The 17583-nt window shown below is 37.6% G+C and overlaps 1 protein-coding gene across 4 annotated transcripts; it reads left to right on the forward strand.

Moving 5' to 3' along the window:
- The first annotated feature begins 1321 nt into the window (after positions 1–1321).
- On the forward strand, positions 1322–14186 carry LOC103711179 (WD-40 repeat-containing protein MSI4-like). 4 transcript variants are annotated; one of them, XR_604733.5, is made up of 16 exons: positions 1349–1715; positions 2132–2195; positions 4879–4965; positions 5385–5447; positions 5949–6014; positions 6131–6205; positions 6390–6465; positions 7026–7245; positions 7409–7490; positions 9918–9991; positions 10258–10369; positions 10482–10556; positions 11502–11581; positions 13040–13276; positions 13486–13585; positions 13898–14186. XR_604733.5 is itself a non-coding variant. In XM_008797230.5 (15 exons), the coding sequence occupies exons 1-15, from the start codon at positions 1588–1590 to the stop codon at positions 13997–13999; spliced, it is 1404 nt and encodes a 467-aa protein (XP_008795452.2). In that variant the 5' UTR covers positions 1322–1587; the 3' UTR covers positions 14000–14186. The 4 variants fall into 4 exon arrangements, 1 of the variants encoding a protein (XP_008795452.2); XR_015972824.2 differs by having other exon boundaries at positions 1458–1715; positions 11333–11581; XM_008797230.5 differs by lacking the exon at positions 13040–13276 and having other exon boundaries at positions 1322–1715.
- Positions 14187–17583: the final 3397 nt, after the last annotated feature.

The following is a 17583-nucleotide window of genomic DNA, read 5'->3' on the forward strand; positions in this document are numbered from 1 at the left end:
AAATCTTCTTTCTACGTACCAAATTGGTTATTAATGCCATACGTAATTTTTTGGCTTTCTTCTGCTTGAGTGCCTGACTCTATTCTAACTTGTGTTGGAGGTTGGGCCTGCAATTTTATTTGGGCCAAGTGGAATGATGCAAAAGATGACATGCTATGCTTGTGAAGCATATTGCGGCTAGGCGAGGCCAATGACATACCCGAGTTACATTTAAGCTCGTATCCAGTTGGAACTCTTTCGAAGCTAGGCCGAAGTCGGCCTGGCCTAATAGGCCTTGGGCCTGCTCAAGCCCAATTGTAGCCCTGATGGGTTCTTAGCCTTTTTATCCGATTTGCTTTCTCATCCATCTTTCGTATTCATTTAGTTTGGCATATCATTAAAAAAAAAAAAGATGGCTATTTTGTTGTTTATTTTATACTTTCACCATGTTCCTAAGCTTCGATTAAGAAATATCCAAATTTCAAGATCTCTCTCTTTGGAAGCGGGAGTCAGAACCTAGAAATCCAGATGACTTCCTTGAATCCTTCTAGATGGATTAAGAGATGTGGAGTGCTTGACATTGTGGATCTCGTTGTTGGGGTAGAGAACCACACTCGGTCGTGTCAGAGAACTTTGTTGCAAGGGACAAGACAACAACATTGTGGTGACCCATGGCATCTTCAAGGTTTTGGAGGAGAAGGGCCTTGTTGATGAGCTTGTGATCTTGATGCAATGAAGTTGAGGAGGGCGACAAGATCAAATTTGATCAGCTCAATCTTTTAGCCTAAATAGGCTAATTCGGGTCTGCCAAATTAGATTATGGGCCAGGATCATGCCTAAGCTTAGGTCAGGCTTAGGATTGAGATTTCAAAAAGATCTTCAACCCTAAACCTGGCCCCAAAACCTAGAGCAAGGCTTCGGTCTAATTTGAGCCCTACTAATCTTTGACCCTAGTTTGTATTTTAGGTACAAGGGAGAGAATTTTTTTTTGGATGATCAGGCCTTTGATACGAGACATTACACAGTTTTACAACAACATCAACACTCGGAAGTTCAACACATCTATTGGGAGGGCAATGCTATGGTGGTGGAGAGACTAGCTAACCGTGTAAGGCAATATGGCCCGAACTTTTTTCCTTTTTTTGGCTACATCGGCGACTCACACCCAACTAGTATGAGTGTTGTCCATAAGGTCAGAAAGCAAAAGAGACTGTAAGGAAGACGGGGCAGAGACCGAGTCTTACCAAATAAAATCATCAAAATGATGAGCTGCATAGATTACCACCCAATCCGCTGTACTATTAGTTTTTCTATAAATATGAGTAGCTCGGTGGGAGACATCACCCCGGATCACAGGCTGTTTTTGTCTAATTCTTTTTTGGTAATATAGAAAATCGTCTAGTGTTTGGACTCCTAGGTCCGACAATGCGTTGGTGGTAAGCACTAAACCCACCCTGGCCCACCGACTCAGCGCTTGCCAATTTATTCGGCCGCACGGCGCGGGTGCTTTCCCCGTCCGTCTCTCACTTGCTGGCCAGCGACCGGAGCAGCGCCAGCCCGAGGGTTTCGTTTCCGCGGCGGTCGGGTAAAGGTAAAAGAGAGAGAAGGATGAGGGAGAGAGGCAAGGCGGTCCAGCCGTCGGTGGACGACCGGTACACCCAGTGGAAGTCCCTCGTCCCCGTCCTCTACGACTGGCTCGCCAACCACAACCTCGTCTGGCCCTCCCTCTCCTGCCGGTTCGTCTTTTGATCGTTATTTATATTTCTTTGTTTTCCCCCCAAAACTCTTATCGCGTTTCCTCCTCGCTTCTCGTCTCCTATTGCTGGTTCTTGGCTAGGGTTTCTGCGAGAGAGAACTCCGGAGGAGGGTTTCGCATTCTAGGGTTTTAGTCCTTCTCTTGCATTCGGGGTTTTTAGTGCATGTTCTGCATTCTAGGGTTGTAAGGCGTACTAGGCGATGTGAGGAACGAAGTTGCCTGTCTGTAGGGAAAGATTAGTAACGAAGAGGAGCCATCGTTTGATTTTTCTCAAGGTTTTGGAGTTTGATTCAACGAGGGAGAGGTTTTGGATGTTGTCGCTTTTGATTTTTGAAGTGTAAGCCTTCCCACGCCTTAATTCTTGATTTCCTGACATTTTTCTTTCTGGTGGAAAAGGTGGGGTCCGCAGCTCGAGCAGGCAACGTACAAGAATCGTCAACGGCTATATCTTTCTGAGCAGGTAAGTGGCCGTAGATTTGCTGCGACGGTAAAACTGTAGAATTTTCCTTGCCTTGTGCTCTGCAATGGTGTAGATCGCTCCCGTGATTCTTCTTGAGTGCTAGATGTATTTCCTTTTTTTTTCCTTTTTTTTTCTCTTTAAAGTGTTTCGATAGGCCTGCTTATGTGTGTTCTTTAACCGAATTTTTCATGGACTAAATTACAGTACATGTAGCACGAGGGTATGATCGGTTAAGCCCGATCATGTTGAAAATTAATGTGTATGCGATGCAGGAATAATTGATCATTTATCTGAAGTAGAATGGTGCTCTAACTAATTTACTGGCCATAACTGTTCAATTTTATACTAATTAGCTGAATCATCTAATTTTGTGTTAAAACAAAACTCTTTATTCAATTGCAAGTATTGCACTCAGCAGCTTCCATATTCAAATTTGTTTTTGTACTCGCCTTGTTACTCTATTGGTTACCAAGTTGTCAAGTGTAAATAACCATAAGCCGATACTGTAACTTACTAGGTTTATCAAACTCTTTGGGTTAAGTTCTGTTCAATCTTTCCTTCTCCATCTTGTCTATTTATAGTTGGTCCTTGATTGGTGCTAGCATTTGAAAATTGAATGGAATGGGGAATGGGGATCCCGACTTTGGCGCCATTTCACTTTTGGTATGGCAATAAAGGACGGAATCACATTTCCTTTGGAATCATGATCCCATCATCTGATGGAATGGTGATTCCGCTAAGACATGGAAGGACCGGTTATTTCATGAAAATGGGAGTGAATGATATTATCGGTAATGAACTAATTAGTAATATTTAAGGTATAAAATAGCAATAAAATATAAAATAAATTAAACAAAAAATAATGGATTACAAATTATGTCATAATAATCAAAGAAAAGTTCCCCAAAAAAGAATGCCCTCCAAAAAAGAAATATGGCGATCATTATTATAAAATTACTTCTATTACTTAGTTAATGGTATGCTTAAAAAATAATGTAAAATTGATTATTCTGATTTATAACTAGTTAAAATTGAATAGTGGAACTGATTTACTTTCCTTTTTTCCACATCGACTAATAAAAGGGTGCCACATGGGGTATATTAGCTTGGGCCGATCCTCCACTGAGCAGCTTAAGCATTTTGGGTTGACTGCATGATAGGTGGTATCGAATGTAGGCTTGATTTGCTCCATAGCCCTATTAGTCATGTCGACCCCCCACTAGGGGATGCTAGGGCCAAGCAGGATCTGGGAGATGGGCGGCCTCCCCCCTCGAGTAGGAGCCAATCCATGATGACAGTGTCATGATGTTAGATGGGGGGGATTGTCATAGTCCCATATCGATTAGTAAAAGGGGTGCAACATGGGTTTACTAGCCTGGGCCGGTCCTTCACCTAAATAGCTTTTGCGTTGTGAGTCCTTAAGATTCCTTGTCCTCCATTCCCACTCTATAGTGATTCCCATTCTGATTCTTTTCATTTCTAGAAACCAAATATAGCGTAAACTTTGGAAGTATATTTCTGGTATAATTTGTCTATCATCCTTACGACGACTATTTTCTTCACACATTAGTTTAAACACTAAAATTCTTATTTTCCTAGATATTTTACTTAGGTTTCTTCCTTGTCTTCCATTCCCACTCCATATCGATTCCCATTCCATTCATTTTTTAGAAACCAAATATAGCATACACTATGGAAGTATATTTCTGGTATAATTCGTCTATCATCCTTATGAGGATTAGGTGTATTTTTTTTTCACACATTGGTTTAAATACTAAAATTCTTATTTCCTATGTATTTCACATAGATTTCTTCTTGGGTTGACTCCATGATAGGTGGTATCAAATCTAGGCCTGATTTGCATCATAGCCCTACAGTCAAGGATCCCTCGCTAGGGGATACCAAGGTCAAGTAGGACTTGGGCGATGGGTGGCCTTCCCTCTCGAGGAGGAGCCAATCCATGATGAGGGTGGCATGATGTTAGATGGGTGAGATTGTCATAGTCCCATATTGATTAATAAAAGGGGTACGATATAGGTTGATTAGCCTAGGCTGGTCCTTCACTCAAACGACTTTTGGGTTGTGAGTCAATAAGATTCGTTGTCTTCCATTCCCACTCCATATCGATTCCCATTCCGGTTCTTTTCATTTCTAGAAATCAAATATAGCGTAAGCTTTGGAAGTATATTTCTGGTATAATTCATTTATCATCCTTAAGAGGACTAGGCGCATTTTTTTTACACATTAGCTTAAATACTGAAATTCTTATTGTCCTAGATATTTCACTTAGGTTTCTTTTGTATTTCCCCCGATTGTACCGTATGCCGTTACTGCTGAAAAAGGGTGTCAGTTCACGAGACTCTAGCCACAACGGGGTCTGCGGAGGGTTAGATATACACAGCCTTACCCTCGCGTGCGGAGATTTTGTTTTTGTGTTTCACTTTTACTATTATTACATAATATCAAATGTGTTTTAGAGATGCAAATTATCATCTTGATTGATAGTAAATGATTGTGTAAGATTTTTCTGAACAAGTGATAGCTTATTGCTCATTCATACTTTTATGCTTGTGTTTTGCTCATCGCTGCGCAAAAACATTGTTTCTGTTGAGCTAATATTTTTTAGTAACAATTTGTTAATGCAGATTTGTCCTCTGATCTCTTGTTTACATTTTTCCCCCAGACTGATGGCAGCGTTCCTAATACTCTTGTCATAGCAAATTGTGAAGTTGTCAAACCAAGGGTTGCGGCTGCAGAGCATATCTCCCAGGTTAAGTGGTCATGAACTGATGGTTCTAGTGCTTTTTTACATTGCTTGAATCAGTCAGTATGGTGCCTGAGTTATTCCATAGTTGATGAACATCTTTAAATAATCTTTACTAGAATAATTTCTTTTTTTGGCAATGCACTGGTATGTCTTTACTGCTCAAATCACATCCGACTAGACAGATTGAAGCTTTTTGGTTGCACAGAAATCTTGTAGAATTTATATGCTTTTGTTCTCTAGTTAATGAGAAAATAATTTCTCTCTCTAATTCTGAAGTTGTCATGATGATCATAAATTTCATTAGGCTTCTCCTCCTGTTTTTTTATGTTATACTAGGACTACTTGCAGGATAAAATGGACTTAAATTTTGCATTTGGAATTATTAGATTTTCTGTGATAATAAAGTGCTTTTCTGGTTGCAGTTTAACGAAGAAGCACGCTCTCCCTTTGTTAAAAAGTTCAAAACTATCATCCATCCTGGGGAGGTATGGAGTCATCATTTTAACGCAACTTGTATTTTGTTTCAGCCTTCATGTATCTCTTCAAAATTAGTGCATACTCAATATCATCTGAAGATTATTGGCGTGATTATTAATCAAACGATGATCATGATGTCAGAAAAAAATTTGATGATGTTAATTTGTCTAGGCTGGTGCCTAGGTCTTCCAAAGCATTTTCAAGTTATGATAGTGAATTTGCAAATTAGCCCTAACTGCTCCTTGGCCAGTCAATTCTAAGCAAAATGTTTCCATTGCTGAAAGTTTGCCTTCTCTTGTAAACCTTTAAGGGAGGCAGGTTAGCTTTTGATTAATAGAAGTTGTTGAGGGGTCATTATCTGTAACTCTACATATAACTTGGATCCAGATTCTTTGATGTGTTTTACTGAGGGATCTGATGAATTCTCTAAGCAAGATTCTATAGCGACGTCAATGACATTTATGAGTTCAAAACTTTTCATATGCTACCAATGTCTGAACATCATGCAGGTTAACAGAATCAGAGAGCTTCCTCAGAACGCCAAGATAGTGGCAACACATACTGACAGTCCTGATGTATGTCTTCGATTATCTTTCTGCTAGTTGTATATATCAAGTTTACACTCCATTTTTATTTTTAAAGATACAAAAGCTGAGTCTACTATTACTTGAAGTGTTAAAGTTTACTGCAGGTACTTATTTGGGATGTTGAGGCGCAGCCTAATCGTCATGCTGTTTTAGGAGCTGCTGACTCTCATCCGGATTTGGTCTGTTGTCAATCAGCTACTTGATGTGCTTTCTTAATGCTAAATTACAGCACCAGAGAAGAATAAAGTTTGCATGAAGATTTAACTAGGAAACATTAGATACTAAGATTTTGTGGTTGGAATATTTATCCTTTTTAACTATCAAAACATAACTGCAACTTGCTATCAAGTTTTTGCCATGCAGATATTGACTGGACATCAAGAAAATGCGGAATTTGCACTTGCCATGTGTCCTTCAGATCCTTTTGTACTCTCTGGAGGTCTGATTTTTTTTCTTTTTTTTAATGACATATGCCTACTTACTTCTTGCTGTAGCTCATCTGTCTTTGTAGGTATAAAGCCTTCTTGTATCTGTTGTTTTTGATAGTCATGGTAATTTGTCATGGGAAGTTAACCTTGTTGCACCAATCCTTCCATCCTATATTTAATCGTGGAGTGAAACTGTTGGCTTTTTGTGAAAGTATGCCATTGTCCTGCTTAGTTAACAATACTCCAGGATTGATGTATTGTTTATGTTTGCTTTACTAATACTGTATAACTGATCTTTGAACAAATTTTCCTTGGTGAAACAACATTATTACTTAATTGATGCATTGAATTCATTGACATGATCCCTTCTTTATGTGCATCATAATGACTTCCAATACTTTGACCTTGTATAGAATTTATTTTGCAGCCCAAGTTGGAAGCATCACTTAGTTGATATTGTTCAGATTCTTATGGTTAATGCATCGATTCTTTTGCATATTTTAGCATTGAACTGAAAATTTCCCAAAATTTTCTCTTGCATCTTACTGTAACCATGATCAACGAATTGCAGGGAAGGACAAATTGGTTGTTCTGTGGAGCATAAAAGATCATATCTCCACTTTAGCAGAGTCATCAGCTGCTAAATCTCCTGCAACACCTGCAAGCTCGAGTGGTAAGCAGCCTGCAAAAGCTGGTAATGAAAAAAGCTCAGACAGTCCTACAGTTGGGCCAAGAGGTGTGTATCAGGGGCATGAGGATACTGTTGAAGATGTGCAATTCTGTCCTTCCAGGTATGCTATTTGTTAAGATTTTATAACTGATACATATCATATAATGCTGTGATTTACAGGTTATTGTACTGTCAGATGCACCACAAGCATGGAATTTTGTGATTTGCTGTGGTGCTTGGATTTGTTCTTTCGATACTGACGTTTTTCCCCAACTGTGATGAAGTGCACAGGAATTTTGTAGTGTAGGTGATGATGCTTGCCTCATTCTTTGGGATGCCCGAGCTGGTACTAGCCCAGTCATCAAGGTAGTTTTCTTATTTTCCGTTAGTAATTATCTTGAAAGTTCACACGTTTATAGAGAAGCTTATTTTGTTTCTGATAGATTTGCAAATTTTAAAGTAAATACATTAATAATTTACACTGTTGTTGAAGCTTTGAGAGTTATATTGATCCATGTTGTTCGCTGGTTGATAGCAACTTATTTATTCGCTAATTCATCTATCGTAAATCCAACTTTTTAATTTGGGTTACTTATGTCAAAAGGAATCCTAATTGTTGGGTGCCGAGAATTTTGCTACCTTAACTATGGGGAAGGTCCGCGATTTCATTAATCTTTAGAGAGCATCTTGTTTGACATGAATCTTCAAAAATTCTGTATCATTATGCCATAGCTCATTCTTTGTCCATTCTCAATAATTTCCATCTTTAAGTTTGTAAGAGTTGTCAGTAGTGGCTCTAACTTCTAAGGCTGGCTGACTGGATGAACAAACTTTTTGTTGCCCATTTTGAGTGCATTGAATGAGGGTTGTTTATTACTTTTCTCAAATTTTGCCACCTTTATATAATTTTGATGTTCAAAAGTCTTTCATATGGTGAGCTATTTTACCCAGATTCTTTGATTAAGCCTAAGTGCCTGCTCCGGCACTTTAGCATGGAAATTAGTAAGACACTTGGACACGTCTATTTAGGAATAAATTTATAGATATCGAAAAGAAGCGAAGCTTACCCATGCATCCGTATCCAACACATGAACTCGAATCTGTGTAACATAGATGATGAGTTATAGCTGCAGGGTGCAGCCTCTTGAGTTAACAAAAGTTTGCTGGGACAAGGTGGTGTATAGGTGTTCAAATTCTGAGAAAGTGGACAGTTCAATATTTGATGAAAAGTAAGGGATGCTGTGGTGTTAGGCAAGCTTGTCTAGGATAAGGTAGCTCAAGCCTAGTGCAACTTATTCTTTATGATGGCTCCCTTTGTTCGTGGATGAAACGAAAAACTAAAATTGGGCTTGTCTGACTCTGACTAAATGAACTAATGCAACCAGACCTTACTAATCATGCATATTTATTCAGCTATTTCACAGAAAAGCTCAAAAGCTCAGTTTAAGCTAGTGAAATGAATCTCAGCTTTGATGATTTTGGTTGCCAACTTCCCAGTTTTGAGGGTTTTGGTGGATGTGCATGGATGATGTGTCATTTGCATCTGTGCCCCTGTGCCCAAGGGCGCATGTGTTTTTTGGGGCACACACTTATGTTGTGTGCCCATGCCTTTAGGTATTTGTGTGTTTGTGTGTGGATGGATTTGTGTCTGAGACCACGCATGTTTATTTTTTCCCTTTTTGTTCTTTTGTGGAGTGGGGACGTAGATGCATTTGTGTCTGTGACAGTGCATGCATATTTTTCCTCTTTTTGTTCTTTTGTGTAGTGGGGATGTGCATAATCGGTGTGTGCTTGTGCTCGTCCTAGGCACTAGGACAGCTTACATAACTTCCATTTTATGTATGCCCTGTTACTATCGTATCCAACAATACCAGACTTGGCTTGAATTTTGATATCCTCCAGCATGAATGGGTATGAAGATGTCCAATTGGAATGGGGTATTGAGTGCTTAGGTTAAGCTTTGATTATTCCATGCAAGTATAACTACTATATGCCCTAATTGTTTTACAAGGTACATGAGTAGCTATATGATATATTATGGGGTTATTGAGTTCATAATGGATATATCCTGCAATAATGATGGTCTAACCTCTTTGTTGTGATAGGCTATCCTCTTTGTTGGGATGCATTCTACAACATAAATTAGATATCTAGTTTGAGAACTATTTGAGGCACTGGCATTTACAGATGTATTACCATGTTGCATTCTGAAACATTTTGTATTAGAGTCCTTTATATATCTGCACTATTTATATAGAGAGTTTCAATTATATCCTATAGGATTCTTCTTTTTGCCAAAAATGTCCGCACTTTATTCTAAAAACCTTCACTTCTGCTCTGGGAAAAATGAGAGGAAAAAAATCGCGTGAGAATTCTCTTACACCATTTTCTCATGCATCTTCTTTTCCTCTCTATATGTGTGCTATCTTTTCAACTTTCTTAACTTTCCTTTTTTTTCATGTTCTTTCAACTAACCCCTTTTCTTTGATCCAAAGTCCTTACTTTCCTCTCTCTGTCTCTCTACCTATCTATATATTTGTTATTCACCAAACCTTTTTGTTAAGTATGTTTACTCTTTCGTTGATCACATTCCCTCCAAATCTTATAATCCACCAATTACTCTGCTTTTGTATATTTTAGTTAAATAAGTCTTCCATGATCCTGTCTTGTAGTTTTGTAGAAATCATGCTCAATTTATTTTCCAGTTTATCCATACATATATTGCTTTCCTTGACATACTTTTCTGGGCTTTGATGCTTCAGCTTATATGTCAAGCTCATCTTTTTGGGACAGGTTGAAAAGGCTCACAATGCTGATCTTCACTGCGTCGATTGGAATCCACATGATGAAAATCTTATTTTAACTGGGTATGTGTTTGGATGCATCCTTTTTTTTTTTTCTGTTTAAATAAAACTCATTCCAGTGTCATTTAGACTCTGTTAATGGGCACGCATGCTCATGATAATGCATCATGTTGGAGTTCACCACACCTTTTTCTTTTTAAAAACACACTAATGCTATTATTAAATAGGCTTTGATATTTTGTGCAAAGTTCTTAGCAAAGTTTGGCCAATCCTTATCATTTCTGTGATGTTAATTTGCTATTATTGTTATTGCAATTGCATTTGCTCAGATCTGCCGATAATTCTGTTCGTATGTTTGATCGCCGGAACCTAACTTCTGGAGGAGTTGGAACACCAGTATATAAGTTTGAAGGTCACAAAGCTGCTGTTCTTTGTGTGCAGGCATGTTTTTATCCACTTCTATAAATACTTCTTTTATATGTTTACTGCAATATAATTTGCATTGAGTGTTATCTTGTTACTCATTTGTCATGTCTTTTTATTGTTGTTTCAGTGGTCTCCCGACAGGGCATCAGTTTTTGGAAGTGCCGCAGAGGATGGCTTCCTCAATGTTTGGGATCATGAGAAGGTATTGAGTTCATGTTAATTACAAATTAAGGCGGTCTCATGTTTCTAATTTTTTACCAAGTTTCTGGCTCAGATATTCTGTGCTTATTCACTTTTCTTTATAAGATAGTACCATTGTTATCTAGCCGTGACGAGAAAAGTGTGATGACAATAATTCATGCGCCCTTCCATTCCATTCCCTCAAATGTAAATTTGAATAATTTCTCTTTTGAAACATCAAGTTCAACACTGTGAGCGGGTGAAGCTTTGGATTGTCCGCTGATGGGAGTGAGATTGGTTTGGATCCCCATGGAGATGGGTGTAATATACTACATTTCCTGAGTGCTCCAAATTTTGGGGTTTCTTATGTGCCAGACACTTGGACACTTGGAATACTGCATAAAATTTTGTATCACTAATGCATATTCATGCAGACATCTAAGATACAGATGTGTTGCCATGCCAGATTTTGTAAAAGATTCCCATGTCAGTTTCTTCTAAACACTTGGACACTTGACAACCATGTCATGTGTCCAAGTAACAGTGCACATACCATAAAGTGTTGCGACTTGGATAGCTTGAATCTATTTAAAATGTCACTTAAAGGGGCTTAGGGGCATTATTTATCATTCCTTATTTGCCTTTCTCCTATTCTAGATGGGCATCTAGTATAATATTATGATCGCATATTATTATTATATGCCTTCACCCTTTTGCTGTACCTTTTTTCCTTCCATTTCTAAAATATGTGCTGTTTCCAGCTTACCATTCTAAATAATATGTGCGTGTGTATTTCAGTAGGTATTGAAGAGAGAGCTTAGGAGTAATTCAGTATATGAATGTATGCTGACCGCTGACCTGGAGAATAGTGTTTGAGTGGGGTCAAATATGGTGTATTGGAAATATCCATATTCTATTGCTATTAAAATGCATCACTAGTGCAGTCTCATTAGCTCTTATATTTTAGGTTGGCAAGAAGAAGGAACGTGCTGGAACAAGGATGCCCAATTCGCCTCCTGGATTATTCTTTCAACATGCAGGGCATAGGTATGTGTTGTCAATTTTGTATGGCATGAATTTATGAAGCTTGTGTCTGGCAGTTGAGAACTGTATGCATTCGAACTCTGAAGCCAACCTGTTCTGTTACATATGCTTGTCACTGTGAGCAACTTGCTAAATATAAGTTCCCATATATGGTTGAGTTTCCTAGACAAAAGGTAAATTGCTAGAAGTAAGATAAGGTATTTGATTGGTATGTGATCAGAACTCTAGGATTGGTGCATCAGTGAGCACCTCTCTCTCTCTCTCTCTATGTATTTGCATGCATGCATGCATGATGTGTCTACAAAAAAAACCTCATGTTAATCATTATTTACATCTATTATTTATTGAAGGCTTCTTTGTGTCTAAAGGGAAAAAGAAGTAGAATCACTGAGAGGGCTTAGATGCTGAACTGCATGAAGGGTCCTTATAAATCAAGGAACTGCAATCCAGTGAATTTTGTGGGTTTTATCATTTCAAAATCAAAAGATTGAAGAATTAAAATGTTCTTTTTTAAAAGTGCTTATTGCATATATGAGAAATCATCAGAAATTCTGACATGCTTTTGAGGCAATTTAAATTGTAGAGTATAATGAGTGTGTGCACATATTGATGTCCTTTTGTATATTTGCTGTAATAAATTTTGTGCAAAGCCCACAGAAACATGCACTGTTACAAATTCATCCATAGGTACATATATTTGTCTGTCTATATGCATGCATCTGTTCATTGAAATAAGAGTCGCAAGATGTTTATTTATCATAATGGTTATCCATACTAGCGTATTTGACCCTTCTTTTTAAAGTTGCCAGTTTGGTTTGTCTTCTCTTTTTCCCTCTTGGAAATGGTTTATTTAGCCTGCTTTTTGAAATAGTGCTAAAGTTATAGCGGGAATTGTATAAGCTCTCCTCCCTCCTCTCTCTCAAAAGCCGCAGTTTTGTTTACCTTTGTTCTTTGCTTTCTTTTGCAATGGTTTACTAGTTAGCTTGCCTTTTGGACTAATGCTCAATTATGGTGTAAGCAGGATGAGAACTTTTTTTTCTTCTCAAATCTTTGATGTACTTTTTTGTGTACCACATTCCTTGACTTTAAACAAATATATCACATTCCTAGACATTGTTTTTTTTTTTTTTTGCCCATAGTTCTACAAGCAAACAATCTTGCTTTTGTGCTTTAGTTCCTCACCTCCTCATGGTTCTTCCACGATTTTCATCACCATAATCTTGCCATCACAATACCTACCACATCACCATTCTCATTGCCATCTTATTGCCTTGGCTATTGCCAACTAGTACCATTCCCTCCATTATCCAGTCATCAGCAGCTATTATTGCTAAGTAGAATGTTCAATTAGTTAACACTTGTTAAATTTGGTTTTGTTTAGGGATGTGGCATAATGATCATTTAAAATAAACCTTATGAACTGCTCAGGGATTTCTGAGTATTTCTTGTTTTTGATGCTAGAGCTGAAGCAATATGGAGCTGATAATATCGAAAACTAGGGATATGTAACGAGGTGGTAAAATTCTACTTCCATGAATTCTCAAAAAGGAATACAAAGTTTGGCTTTGAATTCTAGACTTGGACTATAATATGGAGGCTTTGAAGGAGGGGAAACCATTTAACCTCTACTCAGTATAGTGGATAACATAAGATGGTTCAGTCTGATCATGTTTTACAAAAGTCCGTGCTTGCCCCGAGGTAAATGGTGAATAGGGTGCTTAAAAGTTTTCTTATAGGGCACGAAAGAGCATCCAAAGACTTAAAAAGGTTTCTGCTGGAATTTATGAAGAAATGTTACGAGAGCTCCTTATGATGCTAGATATTCCTACAAGTGAACATAAAAAATGAACTTATAATTTGGTTCATTAAGAGCTGCATATTATTGTGTTTGCTTTTTGTGTATGCAGAGATAAAGTCGTAGATTTCCACTGGAATGCCTGTGACCCGTGGACCATTGTTAGTGTCTCGGATGATGGTGAGAGTACTGGTGGTGGTGGTACATTACAGGTAATTTATTTTGATTTTCTTTTTCCCTCCTTCCAGATAACCTAATCTTGAAATTAATTTGCCTCTGATTGGTGATACGTTTTCTTAACTAATAAAGTAAATGATTCATCTGTAAAGATGTAATCAAGTTAAGGTTTCATGCTATAGACATTGAATTATAATGAAATTAAAGATCCTGGTTGAGGATCTAGTCCTTGACCCTCAATTTCATTCAAAACTGCAGAATTTTAATGTGATAAAGTATTTTTATTTAGAATATCTTTCTCTCGTTTGTTGTGGCAATAGTCTCATGGTATGTCTTGGTCAATGCAGATATGGCGCATGAGTGACTTGTTATACAGGCCCGAAGAGGAGGTTCTGGCTGAGATGGAAAATTTCAAATCCCACATTTTGCAATGCACACCGGCGTCTTAAATCTTCGAAGTTATAAACGCTATGACATGCCTGACTCTTACTTACATTTGTGAGAGCGCTAGTTTCTTTTTGGACATTAGTTATCTTTGTTGTGGAAATTTTTGAAAATGATTGGGATCGTTAGCGAGTGAATTTGCCACATCTGTAACTTAAATACGAATTTTATGGTAGCTCAAATTGCTGGATTTATCTCTCTCTCTGGTTGGTTGCAGGAATACATTTTTTATCCTATCCAGTGCCCATTGTGACATGCCTTGAGTCCTTTACGTTCCCGGACGTTAGTGCTCCCTTTTGTGAACTCAGAACATCAGCTCTAGGACAATAAAGTAGAGCCAAGGGGAAGTCTTCCCACCAAAACAAAACGTATTACATTCTTACCTGATTAACCAAGTTTCTTTTACGTTGCCATAATTTATACGTGGGACTAACTCTACGTGTTCTGTTATGGCAGCTCTCACGCAATTAAGTAGAGTCTGTTGGAAGTCTCCTTCCTTTAATAGTTTGTAATGTTCTGAGGAGTTTTTAGTCCCACATTGCTTGTGTAGAGTTTTTTTAGATAGCTTAATAAGCATTCATATCCTACACATGCTAAAGTAATTTTTTGATAGGAAGTTGTGGAGGGAAAGCCAATATTATATTATCAAAGATTGGCACTTGGCACTTAGAAGCTAATGCTTATTATAGGAGGATAAGTATGGATATTGTTTTTAATGAAGTTTGTTTGTTCGGTTTGAACATGGGAGCCATGTACTAAGGCTCAAAGAAACTTCACCTATATGAACATAGAAGTGGTGCCGCTTCTAACAAAAAATTGGATCTTAATTTTTTGTACATGTATGAATCCAGGATGTAGCACAAGGTCATATACGGTACTAAATCTTACGGTATACTTCGGAATGAAAAGGGTAGAGTTTGTGTGTGTGGTACTTCCAGCTTTGATAATAAGGAATTATGGTTAAAAACTTAAGTTACTGTTGATTTCATCGAAGTTTTGAAGTACTTACATTAAGAGGAGGTTTAATTCGAAAGAAACTTTCTCGATGCATTCACTCGAATAATTAGCATTACAAACTAAGTGGGGGATCGTTGGAAGTCTCCTTCCTTTAATAGTTTGTAATGTTGAGAGGGGTTTTTAGTCCCACATTGCTTGTGTAGAGTTTTTTTAGATAGCTTAATAAACATTCATATCCTACACATGCTAAAGTAACTTTTTGGTGGGAAGTTGTGGAGGGAAAGCCAATATTATATTATCAAAGATTGGCACTTGGCACTTAGAAGCTAATGCTTATTATAGGAGGATAGGTATGGATATTGCCTTTAATGAAGTTTGTTTGTTCGGTTTGAACATGGGAGCCATGTACTAAGGCTCAAAGAAACTTCACCTATATGAACATAGAAGTGGTGCCGCTTCTAACAAAAAATTGGATATTAATTTTTTGTACATGTTCATGAATCCAGGATGTAGCACAAGGCCATATACGGTGCTAAATCTTACGGTATACTTTGGAATGAAAAGGGTAGAGTTTGTGTGTGTGGTACTTCCAGCTTTGATAATAAGGAATTATGGTTTAAAACTTAAGTTACTGTTGATTTCATCGAAGTTTTGAAGTACTTACACTAAGAGGAGGTTTAATTCGAAAGAAACTTTCTCGATGCATTCACTCGAATAATTAGCATTACAAACTAAGTGGGGGATTGTTGGAAGTCTCCTTCCTTTAATAGTTGGTAATGTTGAGAGGGGTTTTTAGTCCCACATTGCTCGTGTAGAGTTTTTTTAGATAGCTTAATAAGCATTCATATCCTACACATGCTAAACTAACTTTTTGGTGGGAAGTTGTGGAGGAAAAGCCAATATTATATTATCAAAGATTGGCACTTGGCACTTAGAAGCTAATGCTTATTATAGGAGGATAGGTATGGATATTGCCTTTAATGAAGTTTGTTTGTTCGGTTTGAACATGGGAGCCATGTACTAAGGCTCAAAGAAACTTCACCTATATGAACATAGAAGTGGTGCCGCTTCTAACAAAAAATTGGATCTTAATTTTTTGTACATGTTCATGAATCCAGGATGTAGCACAAGGCCATATACGGTGCTAAATCTTACGGTATACTTTGGAATGAAAAGGGTAGAGTTTGTGTGTGTGGTACTTCCAGCTTTGATAATAAGGAATTATAGTTTAAAACTTAAGTTACTGTTGATTTCATCGAAGTTTTGAAGTACTTACACTAAGAGGAGGTTTAATTCGAAAGAAACTTTCTCGATGCATTCACTCGAATAATTAGCATTACAAACTAAGTGGGGGATTGTTGGAAGTCTCCTTCCTTTAATAGTTGGTAATGTTGAGAGGGATTTTTAGTCCCACATTGCTTATGTAGAGTTTTTTTAGATAACTTAATAAGCATTCATATCCTACACATGCTAAAGTAACTTTTTGGTGGGAAGTTGTGGAGGAAAAGCCAATATTATATTATCAAAGATCGGCACTTGGCACTTAGAAGCTAATACTTATTATAGGAGGATAAGTATGGACATTGCCTTTAATGAAGTTTGTTTGTTCGGTTTGAACATGGGAGCCATGTACTAAGGCTCAAAGAAACTTCACCTATATGAACATAGAAGTGGTGCCGCTTCTAACAAAAAATTGGATCTTAATTTTTTGTACATGTTCATGAATCCAGGATGTAGCACAAGGCCATATACGGTGCTAAATCTTACGGTATACTTTGGAATGAAAAGGGTAGAGTTTGTGTGTGTGGTACTTCCAACTTTGATAATAAGGAATTATGGTTTAAAACTTAAGTTACTGTTGATTTCATCGAAGTTTTGAAGTACTTACACTAAGAGGAGGTTTAATTCGAAAGAAACTTTCTCGATGCATTCACTCGAATAATTAGCATTACAAACTAAGTGGGGGATTGTTGGAAGTCTCCTTCCTTTAATAGTTTGTAATGTTGAGAGGGGATTTTAGTCCCACATTGCTTGTGTAGAGTTTTTTTAGATAGCTTAATAAGCATTCATATCCTACACATGCTAAAGTAACTTTTTGGTGGGAAGTTGTGGAGGGAAAGCCAATATTATATTATCAAAGATTGGCACTTGGCACTTAGAAGCTAATACTTATTATTAGGAGGATAGGTATGGATATTGCCTTTAATGAAGTTTGTTTGTTCGGTTTGAACATGGGAGCCATGTACTAAGGCTCAAAGAAACTTCACCCATATGAACATAGAAGTGGTGCCGCTTCTAACAAAAAATTGGATCTTAATTTTTTGTACATGTTCATGAATCCAGGATGTAGCACAAGGCCATATACGGTGCTAAATCTTACGGTATACTTCGGAATGAAAAGGGTAGAGTTTGTGTGTGTGGTACTTCCAGCTTTGATAATAAGGAATTATGGTTTAAAACTTAAGTTACTGTTGATTTCATCGAAGTTTTGGAGTACTTACACTAAGAGGAGGTTTAATTCGAAAGAAACTTTCTCGATGCATTCACTCGAATAATTAGCATTACAAACTAAGTGGGGGATTGTTGGAAGTCTCTTTCCTTTAATAGTTTGAAATGTTGAGAGGGGTTTTTA

Source organism: Phoenix dactylifera, chromosome 1 (assembly GCF_051530095.1).
Source record: "Phoenix dactylifera cultivar Ajwa chromosome 1, Ajwa_hap1_PhDact_Kaust_v1.1, whole genome shotgun sequence".
Lineage (NCBI taxonomy): Eukaryota > Viridiplantae > Streptophyta > Magnoliopsida > Arecales > Arecaceae > Phoenix > Phoenix dactylifera.